At 39.7% G+C, this 13,258-nt stretch overlaps 1 protein-coding gene across 1 annotated transcript in view; it reads left to right on the top strand.

The window, feature by feature from the left end:
* Positions 1–13,258, top strand: part of LOC111865045 (enhancer of polycomb homolog 1) — a 37,799-nt gene that overhangs the window by 5,180 nt on the left and 19,361 nt on the right. Inside the window, exons 4-9 of the mRNA XM_023852766.2 lie at positions 2,783–2,923; positions 5,639–5,895; positions 6,479–6,617; positions 8,215–8,514; positions 8,734–8,885; positions 11,931–12,056. Of these exons, the coding sequence (XP_023708534.1) occupies positions 2,783–2,923; positions 5,639–5,895; positions 6,479–6,617; positions 8,215–8,514; positions 8,734–8,885; positions 11,931–12,056 (1,115 nt within the window). The remainder of the gene's footprint in view (positions 1–2,782; positions 2,924–5,638; positions 5,896–6,478; positions 6,618–8,214; positions 8,515–8,733; positions 8,886–11,930; positions 12,057–13,258) is intronic.

Genomic DNA, 13,258 nt, shown 5'->3' with positions numbered 1-13,258 from the left:
GGTTAGCTTCATGCCCTAGCCATGCTCTAACCCTAGGGAAAGAGCTCCTGGTACACATTATGTATGAGACTTGGTGGATCCAGAGGTGGTCTGGATGCTGTGGAGAAGGTAGAAATGTCTTACTTCTGTTGCGGTTCAAACCCTGATTCCTCAGTCATTCAGCCCATAACCTAGTCTCCGTAATTACTGAAGTAAATCAAGGCACTGTATTTATAGATAAATCATGTCTTTATTTGAATCAATATTGAGTAGCTTGACTCCGTCTTCTGTTTTGGTTGTGGCCTGATCAGATGTTTCCTTCTGACGCAAAGAGGCTACACATTTTGTGCTCTTATATTTTTTTATTGCTAGTGGGGTGGGACTAAGCCCCTTGTACTGTGGCCACTTCTGACCTATTGTACCGGCCCCAGATGATATGTGAGGGTGATCGTGGAGCAATTGATGGAATGAAGATTAGCAGGGGAAACCGAAGTACTCAGAGAAAACCTGCCCCAGCGCCACTTTGTCCACCACAAATCCCACTTGACCAGACCCGGGATCGAACCTGGGCTGCCGCAGTGGGAAGCCAGCGACTAACCGCTTTTTATTCTATTAACTCCAAGGACTGAAAGATTTCTGAACTGGGCTTTGAACACCAACTGTTGAAGTTCATTCCAAGTACGATAATATAAAAGCTCTGTGGTTTTAGTCTGCAAGTGAACTATACTGACCGAGCAACCACTGCTTGTCAGCAAAGTTAGTGCCAAGTAACCGCCTCTGCCGTCTAGTGGTCAGAGTTCCTGGCTACAGATCCAGAGGTCCGAGTTCGATTCCCGGCACTACCAGATTTTCTGAGAAGTCCTAGGTCTGGACTGGGTTCCACTCAGCCCCGTGAGGATAATTGAGGAGCTATTTCAAGGAAATAGCAGCTCTGGTTTAGAAAACTGAAATTAATGGCTGTGGGGATTTGTTGTGCTGACCACGCAACACCCTCTATCTGCTAAAGTTGGCAGACATGATAATATAATGGATATAAATCTAGAGAATTTGATATCAAAGTAACAGTGTGTCTTGCAGCTGTAGCATTATCCGACACTTTAAAAGGAGTGGGTAAGATGAATATAAAATGCCTATTTTGAATGCTTAAGGTGGAAAATTTTTTCTATGTACTGAATTATTGAAACTGAACAAGTCTGTTTATACATGTACCAGAGTACTTGTATGTTCGGCATATCATACATGAGCTTCATTTACATTGTTTGCAACTAGTCTTTTTCTGGCTTTTTAAAACTGTCATTTTGTTGCATCATTTATTATGCACAGTGCTGTAAAATAGGAAGGAACGCAGTTGAAAACCTTGTGAATATCCCAGTTGAGTACATCTTTCCATGCTTGTTATCTTTATTTGGATACAGGCAGCTTATTCACTACAAAGAAATCATCATTGAAACAGAGGTCAAGAGAAGAAGCAAATATGAACTCAAATTGTTATGAAATTGTCTTTCTTTCCAAACAAGGGTGTACAGACCGCACTATTTCATTTTAGGCGACTAAGGCAACACTGTCGTTATCCTCAGTCTCTTCTAATTTGCATAGTGCAGTAAACTGTCAGCTATCTGGTACCCAAGACTTTTCATGCAGTTGGTAAAAATATAAAAAAATGAATGCAATTTTATAAAGTTACTTCAGAAACAAAGCTGTGCCCTTCATATGATCACGTGTGTCACAGTAATTCTCCCAGCTGCCACTAGAATGCTGCCTGTTGTCCTCCCTTATGCAAGTGTCATGAAGTGATGTGTGATTACATTAGAGGTTAGTTGAATTTGTGATTGCGATTCAGTGAAAACTGAAAGTAACGGCCATGGGGATCCGTTGTGCTGACCATGCGACACCCTCTATCCGCTGAAGGTGACACTAACTTTGCCAACAAGCGGTGGTCATTCGGTTGGTATAGTTCACTTGCGGATTAGAGGCCACAGAGTTTTTATTATTTGATTCAGTATATCCAAAATCTTTGAGCCATGAACCCACTATGCCTCCCGAGAAGACTCCTGTGCAAAAACTAAACAGAACAACTGTGTTTGCTTTGAATTTGAATCAGAAAATGGAAGTATTAGGAGCCTGGAAAAGTGTGAAAGTTGGGTTCTGTAAGATTCTGTTCAGTAATGAAACCTGTTGAGGACCCTCATGACATGATTTGTATTGGAGATGGGAAGAGTGTTTTTTTTTTTCAGTTTGTTAACATAAAATGAGTAACTTTCATTGTCAGGAATTATCAACATCATACACTGCCATGTTACACAAGTAATGTTTGAGGAATTTTCTTTTAAATGTTACCATGTCATGTTTGTAATCTATATAATGTGCAGAACTCAGCATCATGTTAATGGGGCTGCTCTCCCACCAGGAAACAGATTTTTTTTGGATATAGCTATTGGAGAAAGCTTCTGGATACATGCTAGTGATAAGCTAAGTTTAAAGGTTTATGATGATGCATTCCAGTAAACATGACCATTGTTTTGGATAGTGTTTGCTGCAGTATGTATTGTAAAAGCACAGTGTTTCAGAAACTGATTCAGTTTCCAAAATGTTATATTTGAAAATACTCAAGACAAAGGGTAGTGTCCAGAATAATAGTCATGGTTATGTGGATATGATATTTGCAGCAAATATGCTGAATAATCTGTTGGCAAGGATGGAGTTTTCTCTTTAGAATAGATTTTCTTAAGTTTTATGTTATTTAAATTTATCTGTGTTTTTACTATAATATTTTATCAAGTATCTTTCCATTTTTATTGAGCAGTTTGAAGAGATGATGGACCGTTTAGAGAAGGGCAGTGGGCAGACAGTAGTGACTCTGCAGGAAGCCAAATCTCTGTTGAAGGAAGATGACGATTTGATCATTGCTGTCTATGACTACTGGCTTAACAAGAGGCTCAAAACTGTGAGTTTCTTCTTTGAAATTAAGTTTCTCAAAGAATACTGATACATACAAATGCAAGAAAGGGAATATCATTGGTGAATTCAGCATCTAAAATATGACAGTCTTAATTTTTTCCATCTTTTTTATTACATAATTATTTAATAAATAAATTACTTAAGGAAAGCAGGAGGTGGACCCTTTGAAATTAATCATTATTTGTGTATTTATGGGCTGAAAAGCCCAAATATATTGTGTCCTTGTATTAGCATTTAAGTATAAATGTGTTTTAGGTAAAAATATATATTGCATTGGCATACACAAAGAATATGGAACTATTCTGTACATTTGTCCTAAGAGCAACCTGCAAGACTAGTCGCTTCACATGAACTGTAGTGCATAATTTTAACCTCATCATCTCAGGACAGACTGAAATAGATACTAGTACTTTATGATAAGTGTGCTTTGAACAGTGTAAAACTTTGATTAACAAGCCGTAAAAAGCATATTTTGTGGTAAGCAATAAATTATGTAAATACCAGTACATGAAGCTGCTGGTAGGTATCACTATTATCAGCCTATGAGATGCCCGTAAAAGTCATGTGGTTAGTTATTGAAGGATTTAAACAAAAATAGTCTTGAAGAATGCCTTCTTCTGGGATGTGGTACTGTGTAGATGTTGTGTGAACCGACATTTCGGAGGAAGGTATCACCTCCATCTTCAGGATAGAAAAACCTGTGAGCGAGGAACCAGCGTGAGCAGGTGGCTGCAGTTTTGAGTGCATATTTCTCAGTTTTTACACCTATCATTGGTTCATCAGTATCCAAAACGTATTGTGATTCAAGAAAAATGAATACTAATTAAATCTAAATGTTTCTGTGTCACAGTGAAAGCAGACAGTGGTTTTAGTAATAATATAATTATTAGCAGTAACTTTAGAGTTTCTGAATCAAAAAGAATGTTGAGTCAAATAATTATGTAACTTAAGTTTAAGTAACAACACATTGTAAATGTGACTGAAATTTTAGAAGCCCATGGAAAGAATTAAGCCAAAAATTATTTGGTACATTGCTGCACACCAGACTTTTGATACAGTTTCTAGCAATCTTGGTACTGAAGCTAAGCAAATGAAGGTGAGCGTAGAAATTGTAGTGGATGTTGAGTTTTAGGAATTGGTTACTAATTGAGATGAACAGGTGTGTGATTGGACAACAGAATCATCAGAACAGAATGAAATTGAAGAAGGGGAAAATTGGGTACCTTCAACAGTTGACAGTCATAAAGTTCAGTTTATCCTGCATATATTGGTGAGTCAGGTCAGGAAGCTGAAACTGCAACTCTCTTTGTCTTCATATCAACTCAAGAAGTGTTCGGTGCCTTTTCAGCATGTGTCCTTAATTTAATAGGCCAATGTAAGGAAATATGTGCTTTGACATGGCAAATATGTTACTTTCATTTTTTTAGAGAGAAATCAAAGTTATGAATTTGTTTTTTAAGATTGCTATTTTAAGAACCTGAAATAACTTAATAAATACACTTTTGAAAGGGAATTTACATTAGAATTCAACAACTGCTGTATTTTGTTTTCTTGCCTTCACGGAACAATTAGCTGTGCCATGTGATTGTGGAGTCGGTATCTGATGCATGGTTAATTCTGAATGCCTCTAGTGTAAGCACTGGCAGAATGCTTTAATATGGCTTGAGGTACCTGCTGCATCTGGTTAATTCTCCCACTTCACTGTGAATGACTTAAATAATATAAATTTTGTTTTGTAAATTAAAATTTAGGATTGTGTACACTTTAGAATAATATTTGTTGTTATTTATTATTTCACTGTATTATATTCATCAAAAGTTGTTTAAATATGCAAATATTTATGATAATTAGTGTTCATTAATGGACATGATAAGTGGAAGGGGGAAAACTTCGAGATTATGAAGGACTGATAGAGCTTAGTTTTGGTATGGTTAAGAGAGGATTTTTCATATTGACCAAATGTTATGGAGAGTATCCATTGTGGGGCCATGTTAATTGGGTCCCTTATCACCATGGCATGTCACATCCTCAGGTTGTAGATGGAGAAAATGGCCTTCAGATGTGGAAGGTAGCTGCAAATATACTGAATAAGCAGTATTATACAAAACTATAATTTTGCCTGTGGTTTTGTATGGGAGTGAAACTTGGTCTCTGGCATTAAGGGAGGAACATAGACTGAGGGTGTTGAAGAACATGGTGCTGAGGAGAATATTTGGACTGAAGAGGGATAAAGTGATAGGATGTTAGAGGTCACTGCTTAGTGAGGAGCTTCATAACGTGTACTGTTCATCAAATATAAGTAGAATGATGAAGTCAAGGATAATGAGATGGGCAGGGCATGTGGCATGCATGTGGAGAAGTGGAATGTATATAAGATATTAATTTGAAAGCCAGAAGGAAAGAGACAAGTAGGATTACCTAGGCATAGGTGGGAGGATAATATTAAGTTGGATCTTAGAGAGATAGGATGGGGTGATGTTGACTGGATTGAACTGGCTCAGGTTAGGGACTCGTGGAGGGCTTATGTGAACATGGTAATGAACCTTCAGGTTCCATAAAATGTTGGGAAATTCTTGAGTAGTTGTGCAGCTGATTACTTCTCAAAAATGGTCTGGTTCTATGGAGTTAGTTATCCATTGTAAGTTTGTTACTCTAAATGGATCTGCTATACTTTGACTTCTTTTCTCTTTCACAATTTCAGCAACATCCTTTGATTCCTACTGTTAAAACGGAGCATCGATTGGGGTCAGCTGCAAACAATCCATACCTTGCATTCCGTCGTCGAACTGAGAAGATGCAGACTCGTAAGAACCGTAAGAATGATGAGACCTCTTATGAAAAGATGTTAAAACTACGACGAGACCTGAGTCGGGCTGTCACGCTTCTTGAGCTTGTGAAACGAAGAGAAAAGACCAAACGTGAACATCTCCACCTCACAATAGAAATCTATGAAAAGAGGTAAGCCTTAGAATATGTAGTAATTTTCTATACATAATAGCAAGTCTGTTACAGAGAATATTTGTTAGTACTGTATTGATCAGTAGGAGTTGTCTGCTCTGTTATGAGATTGTGTTATGCTCTGGTAAGTGGCCACCAATGTTTTGGAGGGACATCCATCTTCAGGGTTGAAGGTTGAAGGTTTTACCACAATGTTGGTATCCACCAAACAGATTACAACATAGTGTTGTAACTGAGAAGATCATAATATGACCCTTTACTGCCATGAATATTTAAAATCTTATATAATCATTAATTTGTTATTCTTGCATTTGAAGGAAAATAGGTGTGTGCACAGAACTTCTAGTTCAACAATATTATACCCTTGTGTTGTCTTACAGATATTCCAAGTGTAATTGTTCATCCTGGCACCTAAAATATAGAGATAGTAACAACTTCTGGGGTGAATATTTCAAGGCATCTCATGCTTGATACACAGTTCTATTGTATTGTTAGTGAAAAACAGTTTCATTTTGTATTGTGTGTCCAGGTCTGTCATAATTAGTTCTTTTGGAATCTCAGAAATTGATCTGGATTGTTGTAGGTATCAGGCAAGTGATTTCAGTGGCCAGATGTTGGCAGAAGTGTCTGCACTGAAGACACCACGTCCAGCATTTGCCCCTCTCTTCACAAACCAGTTTGGAATCAACCACCAGAACTGGGTGAACAAAGTGTCAAACAAGGTATGTTAGTGTATGTTGTATTTATTCACATAAATTTTGCCTTCTTTAGAGAAATTTGCAGTCAACAGGCTTGTCACTTTTTTTTTATTGAAAGTGTATTTACTAACAAAGTAAAAACTGTCTAAAATCAGAATCTTAAAAAGTATCTATGCTAGAGAAGATGACAGGTAGTGCTGTTAGTGATGGCTACAAGAACTGATGCTTAGCAGGTGAACATATGCACATTGCAAATTGGTTTTTGATTAACTTTATAAAAATGGTTCATTTTATTTAATATTTGTGCCAGTTGCATGAGAATTACAGATGCATGTGAGATGTTTGCACCATCTCTCCTTCGTCACCACCTACATTAAAAGACAGGCCAACCCCATCATCTCTGATTCCATCATCAAATTGAATTTATTCTCTAATTGTAACACACTTATGCAAGGTGTTCACATACTGAGGTTGGCCCTCACATGCGTGAAGAAATAGCAGTGAACTGTACCTCAGTGACACAGCAATAAAAGTAATTAATCACGGGAATGACCCACAGAGTTGCTAACTCCTCGGTTACATTAAGTACAATTCATACCAGAATTACATTTGTCTTAGAGAACACTTGTATATTGTGCTGCCTGTCCAAGAATGCAACTGACCACATGTTGCTTAGCAACCCAAGTTACATATCCAGCAAACCAGTAAATTTCATACTGACATTAAAAGTGTTATGCATAAACATTTTCTTACAGAACTATACAAAAATATTTGAACAAGTTGAGGATCTTAGCGAACATTGTTCTAGAAGAAACACTGGCCCACACCACGAGGACATTGGTTTTGAAAATAAACAGGCTTACCTTACCATACAAACCAAAAGAATGCCTTGACTTCCTTGTTGTGCAGTGGGATAGACTTACACATTTCTCACCCTTCTGTCAGCACAGCAAGGGTTCTCCCCCCTAGATCCTGGTGACTGTGGATGAACAGAGCTGAACTCTAATGTTGACATTTACTTTGCACCTTCCTCCAACACAAACTACAACACAGAAGAAAAATATAATGGCATATGTTGCTTGGAGTCAGTGCTGTATTAGAAAAGAGGACAGATTATGTCCCTGAAACAGGCCATGTAGGCCCATAGGGTTGTAGACATTGAGGCTGCCACATTTTCTATAGAGTTGGCTTGCAGATGTTGGTGAGGTTGTCAGCCTTACATGCTGGCTGCCTTTACCCCCAGGAAGATTCCTCGTACTCATTTCTGTTAGAGGCTGAGTCAATCCCAGGGCTGTAGTGCGGCTGGAAGGATTAGGTAAATTGAAAAATACGTCATCGAGAATCGAACCCACAACCTTCCACCTTGTAACATAGTGCCTCAACCAACTACTGTGCTACCACCTGCCCCTCCCCTGGATTGTTACATAGAAGGACAAATATATCAGCTGCAGAAATGACCAGTGGCTTGATATAAAGCGACTACATGTCTCAACATGACCAAAGATGTAAAGTAAGGAAGGTGATGTCAGTACACTTTATCAGAAAAGAAGGTAGAACATGACTTGGTGAGCTGGTCACATTTCGCTAATTTTTTTGACTTCCTATGTTTTATGTTAAACAGGATGAGGTAGTTCCTAGGAAGGAGAAACGTCAGTACAAAAAGCGGAAACACAAAACAGGAACAGGTACTGTGGGTATTGGTTCTCATGGACACGGGCACCACCACAGTGGACGGAGCTCTGCTGGTTCTGGTATTGAGTTTTTGGGTTACAACTGCACTCCTGGTGGGGAACTTCTGAGCTCGGAGGACGAGGGGGATGCTGTCCTATCTGGACAGTCACCACAATCCGAAGATGAGGAACCTGATCCTAATGAGGGACCTTTCACTTTCAGGAGGAAGAAGTACTGCAATTACCATGCGGTCAGTTACTGATTCACATATTAATCGGTTTTGCGAATCTTTGGAACACAGGAACACCATTTGGGATGTCAGTATTCTACTGTAAACCTTGCATGATGTCTTACATGTTCAAAAAAAACACTAAATATCCTAAGAATCAACATGGCAAGTATTCTGTTACTTGTAACAATACATTTCATCTTCAGGATGATAATAATTTTGAATTTGATTTCCTTGCAGCCCTTGTCAGGTGGTCTTGGCAACTGGCCATGGTGTAGTCGTGAAGAAGGTGGTCTGGCTGATAGGAGGTACAGATACTGCCTTACCTCCATATCAAACCCTGAACGGAGGTGTATAGGATTTGCCAGGCGGAGAATAGGTCGGGGTGGAAGGTGTGTATGCTTGATAGAACTCTGGCCCATCAAGGATCTGGTTTTAGAAACACTTAATGTCTTGTATTGTAGTGAACACGTAAGTGTGTTTTGTGATTACATGTGGTTGAATATAGTACTGTGGCATGTAGACCTGTTGCTAGGCAACAACCGCGAAATAAGCAAATGTGCCACAGCTGTTACTATGTAATGGCTCCTCAAACAAGCATGTTTCCACAACAGTTGGGTACAACATTAATGGGAAACAGTGTTTTCTGCGTGGTGTGTGCTGAGATGTTATAAGCAGGGCAGGTCTAGAGGTAGTCAGTCAGTCAGTCAGTCAGTCAAGAGTTACTGTAGCTGAGGCCAGGGACAATTAGGGAACCCAGATGAAGGGGAATGTCTGTCATTGGAAGCCATTACCAGATGACTGGTGAAGAAACAACAGGCAGAGAAGACTGAAGTGTGTGCTTTAGTGAACTGTAAAGTGTGTTAATTAGTGGAACGGTTATAATTACTTGTAGTCACAGATGCATAAGAGTTCAGTAAATCTGACCCCCTCTGTAGCCGCTCATATGTGTGACGGTACAGTACTGAGTCAGAAATACTCTGTAGCTTCCATGTTTCTTTGATGGTTAATGCCGTACAGATATTGTTTCCCACTATCGTGCCCATAATATTCTGAGTAAGAATGTTTGACTTCACCCATTATCTCTCTTAGAAAGAACATCTTGTTCTTCTATTTTGACCAGCATTGAACCTATTCCAGTTTCCTAGAAGTAGTGGTTAAATTTCACACTTAAAAGGAATAACAGGTGAAACTATATTTTTGCATCTCCTTTTCCAGTTTAATGGAAAGGTGATGTAAGGTCAAGTAAAATGTTTTGAACTGAATGATTTGTATACATTTCAAACTTGCACATATACTGTAATATTCTTATTGATGTGTAAGTAAAGTGGTGGGTTTTGACTTTTAATCCTTAGTATCTTCCCATATCCAATATCCATTTTCATCAGATTGCATTGGAAGTTGTGAAAGACAACAAATTTGTTTCCATATGGCATATTCTGTGTTACACTTGAAAAAAATATTGTCACGTGTTGGGTGTGTCATGCGACAAATAACTTTACGTGGGCCTCGGATTTAGCGAATCCATTGTTACTCAACGACCTTCTGTTGTTCATCTCCGGGGAAACGTGTTCGTTGTTTCGGCATTGTCTACACAATGGCCCACTGTTATTGCGTTACCATGGAAGTATCTACTCCAAACATGTTACATTGCTCCCTTCTGAAGGTTGTCCATCTCGAACAGCCTAACGGTGCATCCTTGGTTTCATTTCCTAAGGTGTTCATCTTCACGTGTTACCTCTGCCTTTTGTTCGGTGTTTTGCCTTCCTTCCACATGCCCCCCCTTCTTCCAGAGTGCTCACCTCGAGCACTTCAAGGTCCAGTGGTTGTCGGTCCCATTGTCTCACATTCATTCATTTCTTCATTCACCCTTGCTAGGGAGGCCGGTGCTTCTACGTTACCAGATCCTCCCATACAGGCCGTTTCCCTTCTTCCATTTTGGAGGGGGTCGACTCCTCCACAGTGTCCAGTTTTTGATGTTTTGTGGTGGGACAGGAAATTTGGTAATTTGCTTCGCGGCCTCCTGTCTGGTAATTTTTTTGTAGGCCTCAATTCTTGTTTCTGTTGTTACATTGCAGTTGCGCCTGTTGTCTCTTCTGAGCATCCATCCTTTCTGTGTTCCTCTTACCACATTGTCCCTGGCACAAACTTTCCCAATGGCATTATCCTTGCCCCGTGCCACTCCTGCACAGTGGGTCCTAGTTCTAGGAGCGACCAGTTCTCTCCGTGGGTGATACTTTTCCTGGGTAATGTGCAACTTTATGATGTCTCTCTTGCATCGAGCCGCTGCTGCACGACAGAACATCTTGTCGGTTTCCTGCTTTTGCCCTGTCACTGTTACACGGTGGCTCGTCCCTTTGCGGGCGACAGCCAATTCCTTCTGGGGTTAATAATTTCCCCATGTGGAATCCTTCGCTTTCTGGCGGCGGTGCTCCATGGCCAGTTTTTGGTCCCTACGCCTTTTTTTCTTCAGTTCCCTGACCGGCATTATTCCGGCGTCTTCTACGGGTACCTCTTATTTCTGTGTCACCTCAGGTTTCGTGTCCGGTGAAGTCTGCTTCTCCTCTTCTTGACGTGCCTCCATCTCTTGGCAGGCAGTCATCTCTATGTCTTTTTCGGGATCGACTTCTTCCCGTGTGGCTTTTCTGTCCACTTCGGGTTTGCATTCGGCCACCATCTCCTTGTGACTGGCGTCTATTTTTTCTTGCCAGGATCTCCAATCGGCCATCATTTGTCCATGTCTGGCTTCCACCTTTGCCTGGTCGGCATCCACCTTCGCTTGCATGGCTCTGAATTCCTTCAACAGCAGTTCCATTATCTGCTGTGACTCCATTTTAGCTCATGTGTAAGTCCAATCTTTTAAATTCATCGTAACGTGTTTAAGTTCATAAAGCACTTCTTACACCATTTGTCACGTGTTGGGTGTGTCACGCGACAAATGACTTTACATGGGCCTCGGATTTAGCGAATCTTTATTGGACACTCAATCTTACACACCTTACAATTGTTATTACTTCAGCTGTATTCTGCGGTGGCTATCTTTTGACTGTCTTGTATGGTGACTAGGTTCCAACTGTGTTGTTGCTGTCTGTAGCTCTCAGCTTATATAGGTGTTCTGCGGACTCAGTAGAGGACACCTCTCACCAAGGTTCAGTCTCACATGTTTGGCGATCCGTTGCTTCGGGAACGCTCTTTATACCCTGGTAACGAGTTTCGTCATCCGTTGTTACTCAACAGCCTTCCGTTGTTCGTCTCCGTGGAAATGCGTTTGTTGTTTCAGCACTGTCTACACAATGGCCCACTGTTATTGCATCACCATGGAAGTATTTACACCAAACATGTTACAGTATTTTCTAATGCTGAGTGTTTTTAAAATGAGTTTATTTTGCTAGAGTGTTTTATTTGTGTTATATTTTATATTCATTTTTGCCTTTCAGAGTAATACTAGACCGTGCAAGCACAGAGGTGGATGACATTTTTGCAGCTCTGGACTTTACTGTCCTTGACTCTACAGCTGTTTCGCATAATAACAACCAGTTCCTGTCAGAAATCAAGAATGACTGGTGAGTGACCAGTCACTGAGTGTGTAGTTCCTTTCCTCCCCTCCCCTTTTATTTCCCCCCCACCCACAAAACAGTTGTTGAACTGTAATTTGTTTTATTGTTCATATTTTGAATACACAAAACAGTAGTCAGTACGTATCTGCAATGAAAGTTCAAATAATGATGTTCTGCTGTTTGTCTGACCATATTTTTGAACTCAGATGTTTGCAACAAGATATTATATCCAAGTTTTGACTTGCGCTTGGTGATGAGCACAGCTAATTCAGATGCATGTGTTGAAACGTGTAGTTGCTCTTTACTTTGCTGTGAAATGCATTTATAAATCTACCATTTTTCTCAGTAACTAAGAATATACTTTAGGACTTACTTCATGATGTGGAATTTAGCTGTCAGACATATTGATGTGGGGGCACCAGGTTAAAGATACCACTTCTAGTAATAAATGACATGATTTTATTTCAATCTGTAGTTTATTTTATTAATTTCTACAAACAGGTTTCTTGATGTTGACATCTTGAGATTAAGTCCAAGTGCTGTACTCTTATATTTTCCTTGCAACCATCACACTTACTTCCAAATTCAGTACAACTGCAGTATACTGAGAATTTATAGTATTCATAAAAAGTTCTGGACCAAGTAGTTAAAGTGGAGAAGGAAGTCAGAGATTACCCAAGTTCTGGGCACGTTGTTGAAGCTTCTAACTAGGAAATTTTGACAAAATGGAGGCATTCAGTTTTAAGGTCATCACATTGCAGTCTAAATTTTTTATTGATTGGAGTCCCGATGAGATGGATTTTTTTTCAATTTATCTAACCCTTCCCGCTGCACTATGGCCCTGGAGTTGACTCAGCCTCTAACAGAAATGAGTACCTGGGATCTTCCTGGGGTAAAGGGCAGCCGGCGCATAAGGCTGACAACCAAATTGCCATCTGTGAGCCGATTATCTGGAGAAAATATGGGAGCCTCACAACCCTATGGGACTTCACGACCTGCTAACAGAAATAGCTTTACCTTCTTTCTTTCTTTCTTTTTTTCTTTCCCCATCACACTGGAGCCAGTATTTATTATGAAAGATCATAATATCAGAGTTCCAATTTCAGTTCTCATACAGGTGTTTCTTTGGATTTAGTTCCCATAGTATGCACATAAGATTAGCCATGTCTGAAACCAGTTACTATTTAGTACTCTGAATGAAAACCTCA

This window comes from Cryptotermes secundus, unplaced genomic scaffold (genome assembly GCF_002891405.2).
Source record: "Cryptotermes secundus unplaced genomic scaffold, Csec_1.0 scaffold579, whole genome shotgun sequence".
NCBI lineage: Eukaryota > Metazoa > Arthropoda > Insecta > Blattodea > Kalotermitidae > Cryptotermes > Cryptotermes secundus.
Note: the sequence above shows the minus strand (reverse complement) of the source record. Positions and strands in the feature narration are given on the sequence as shown.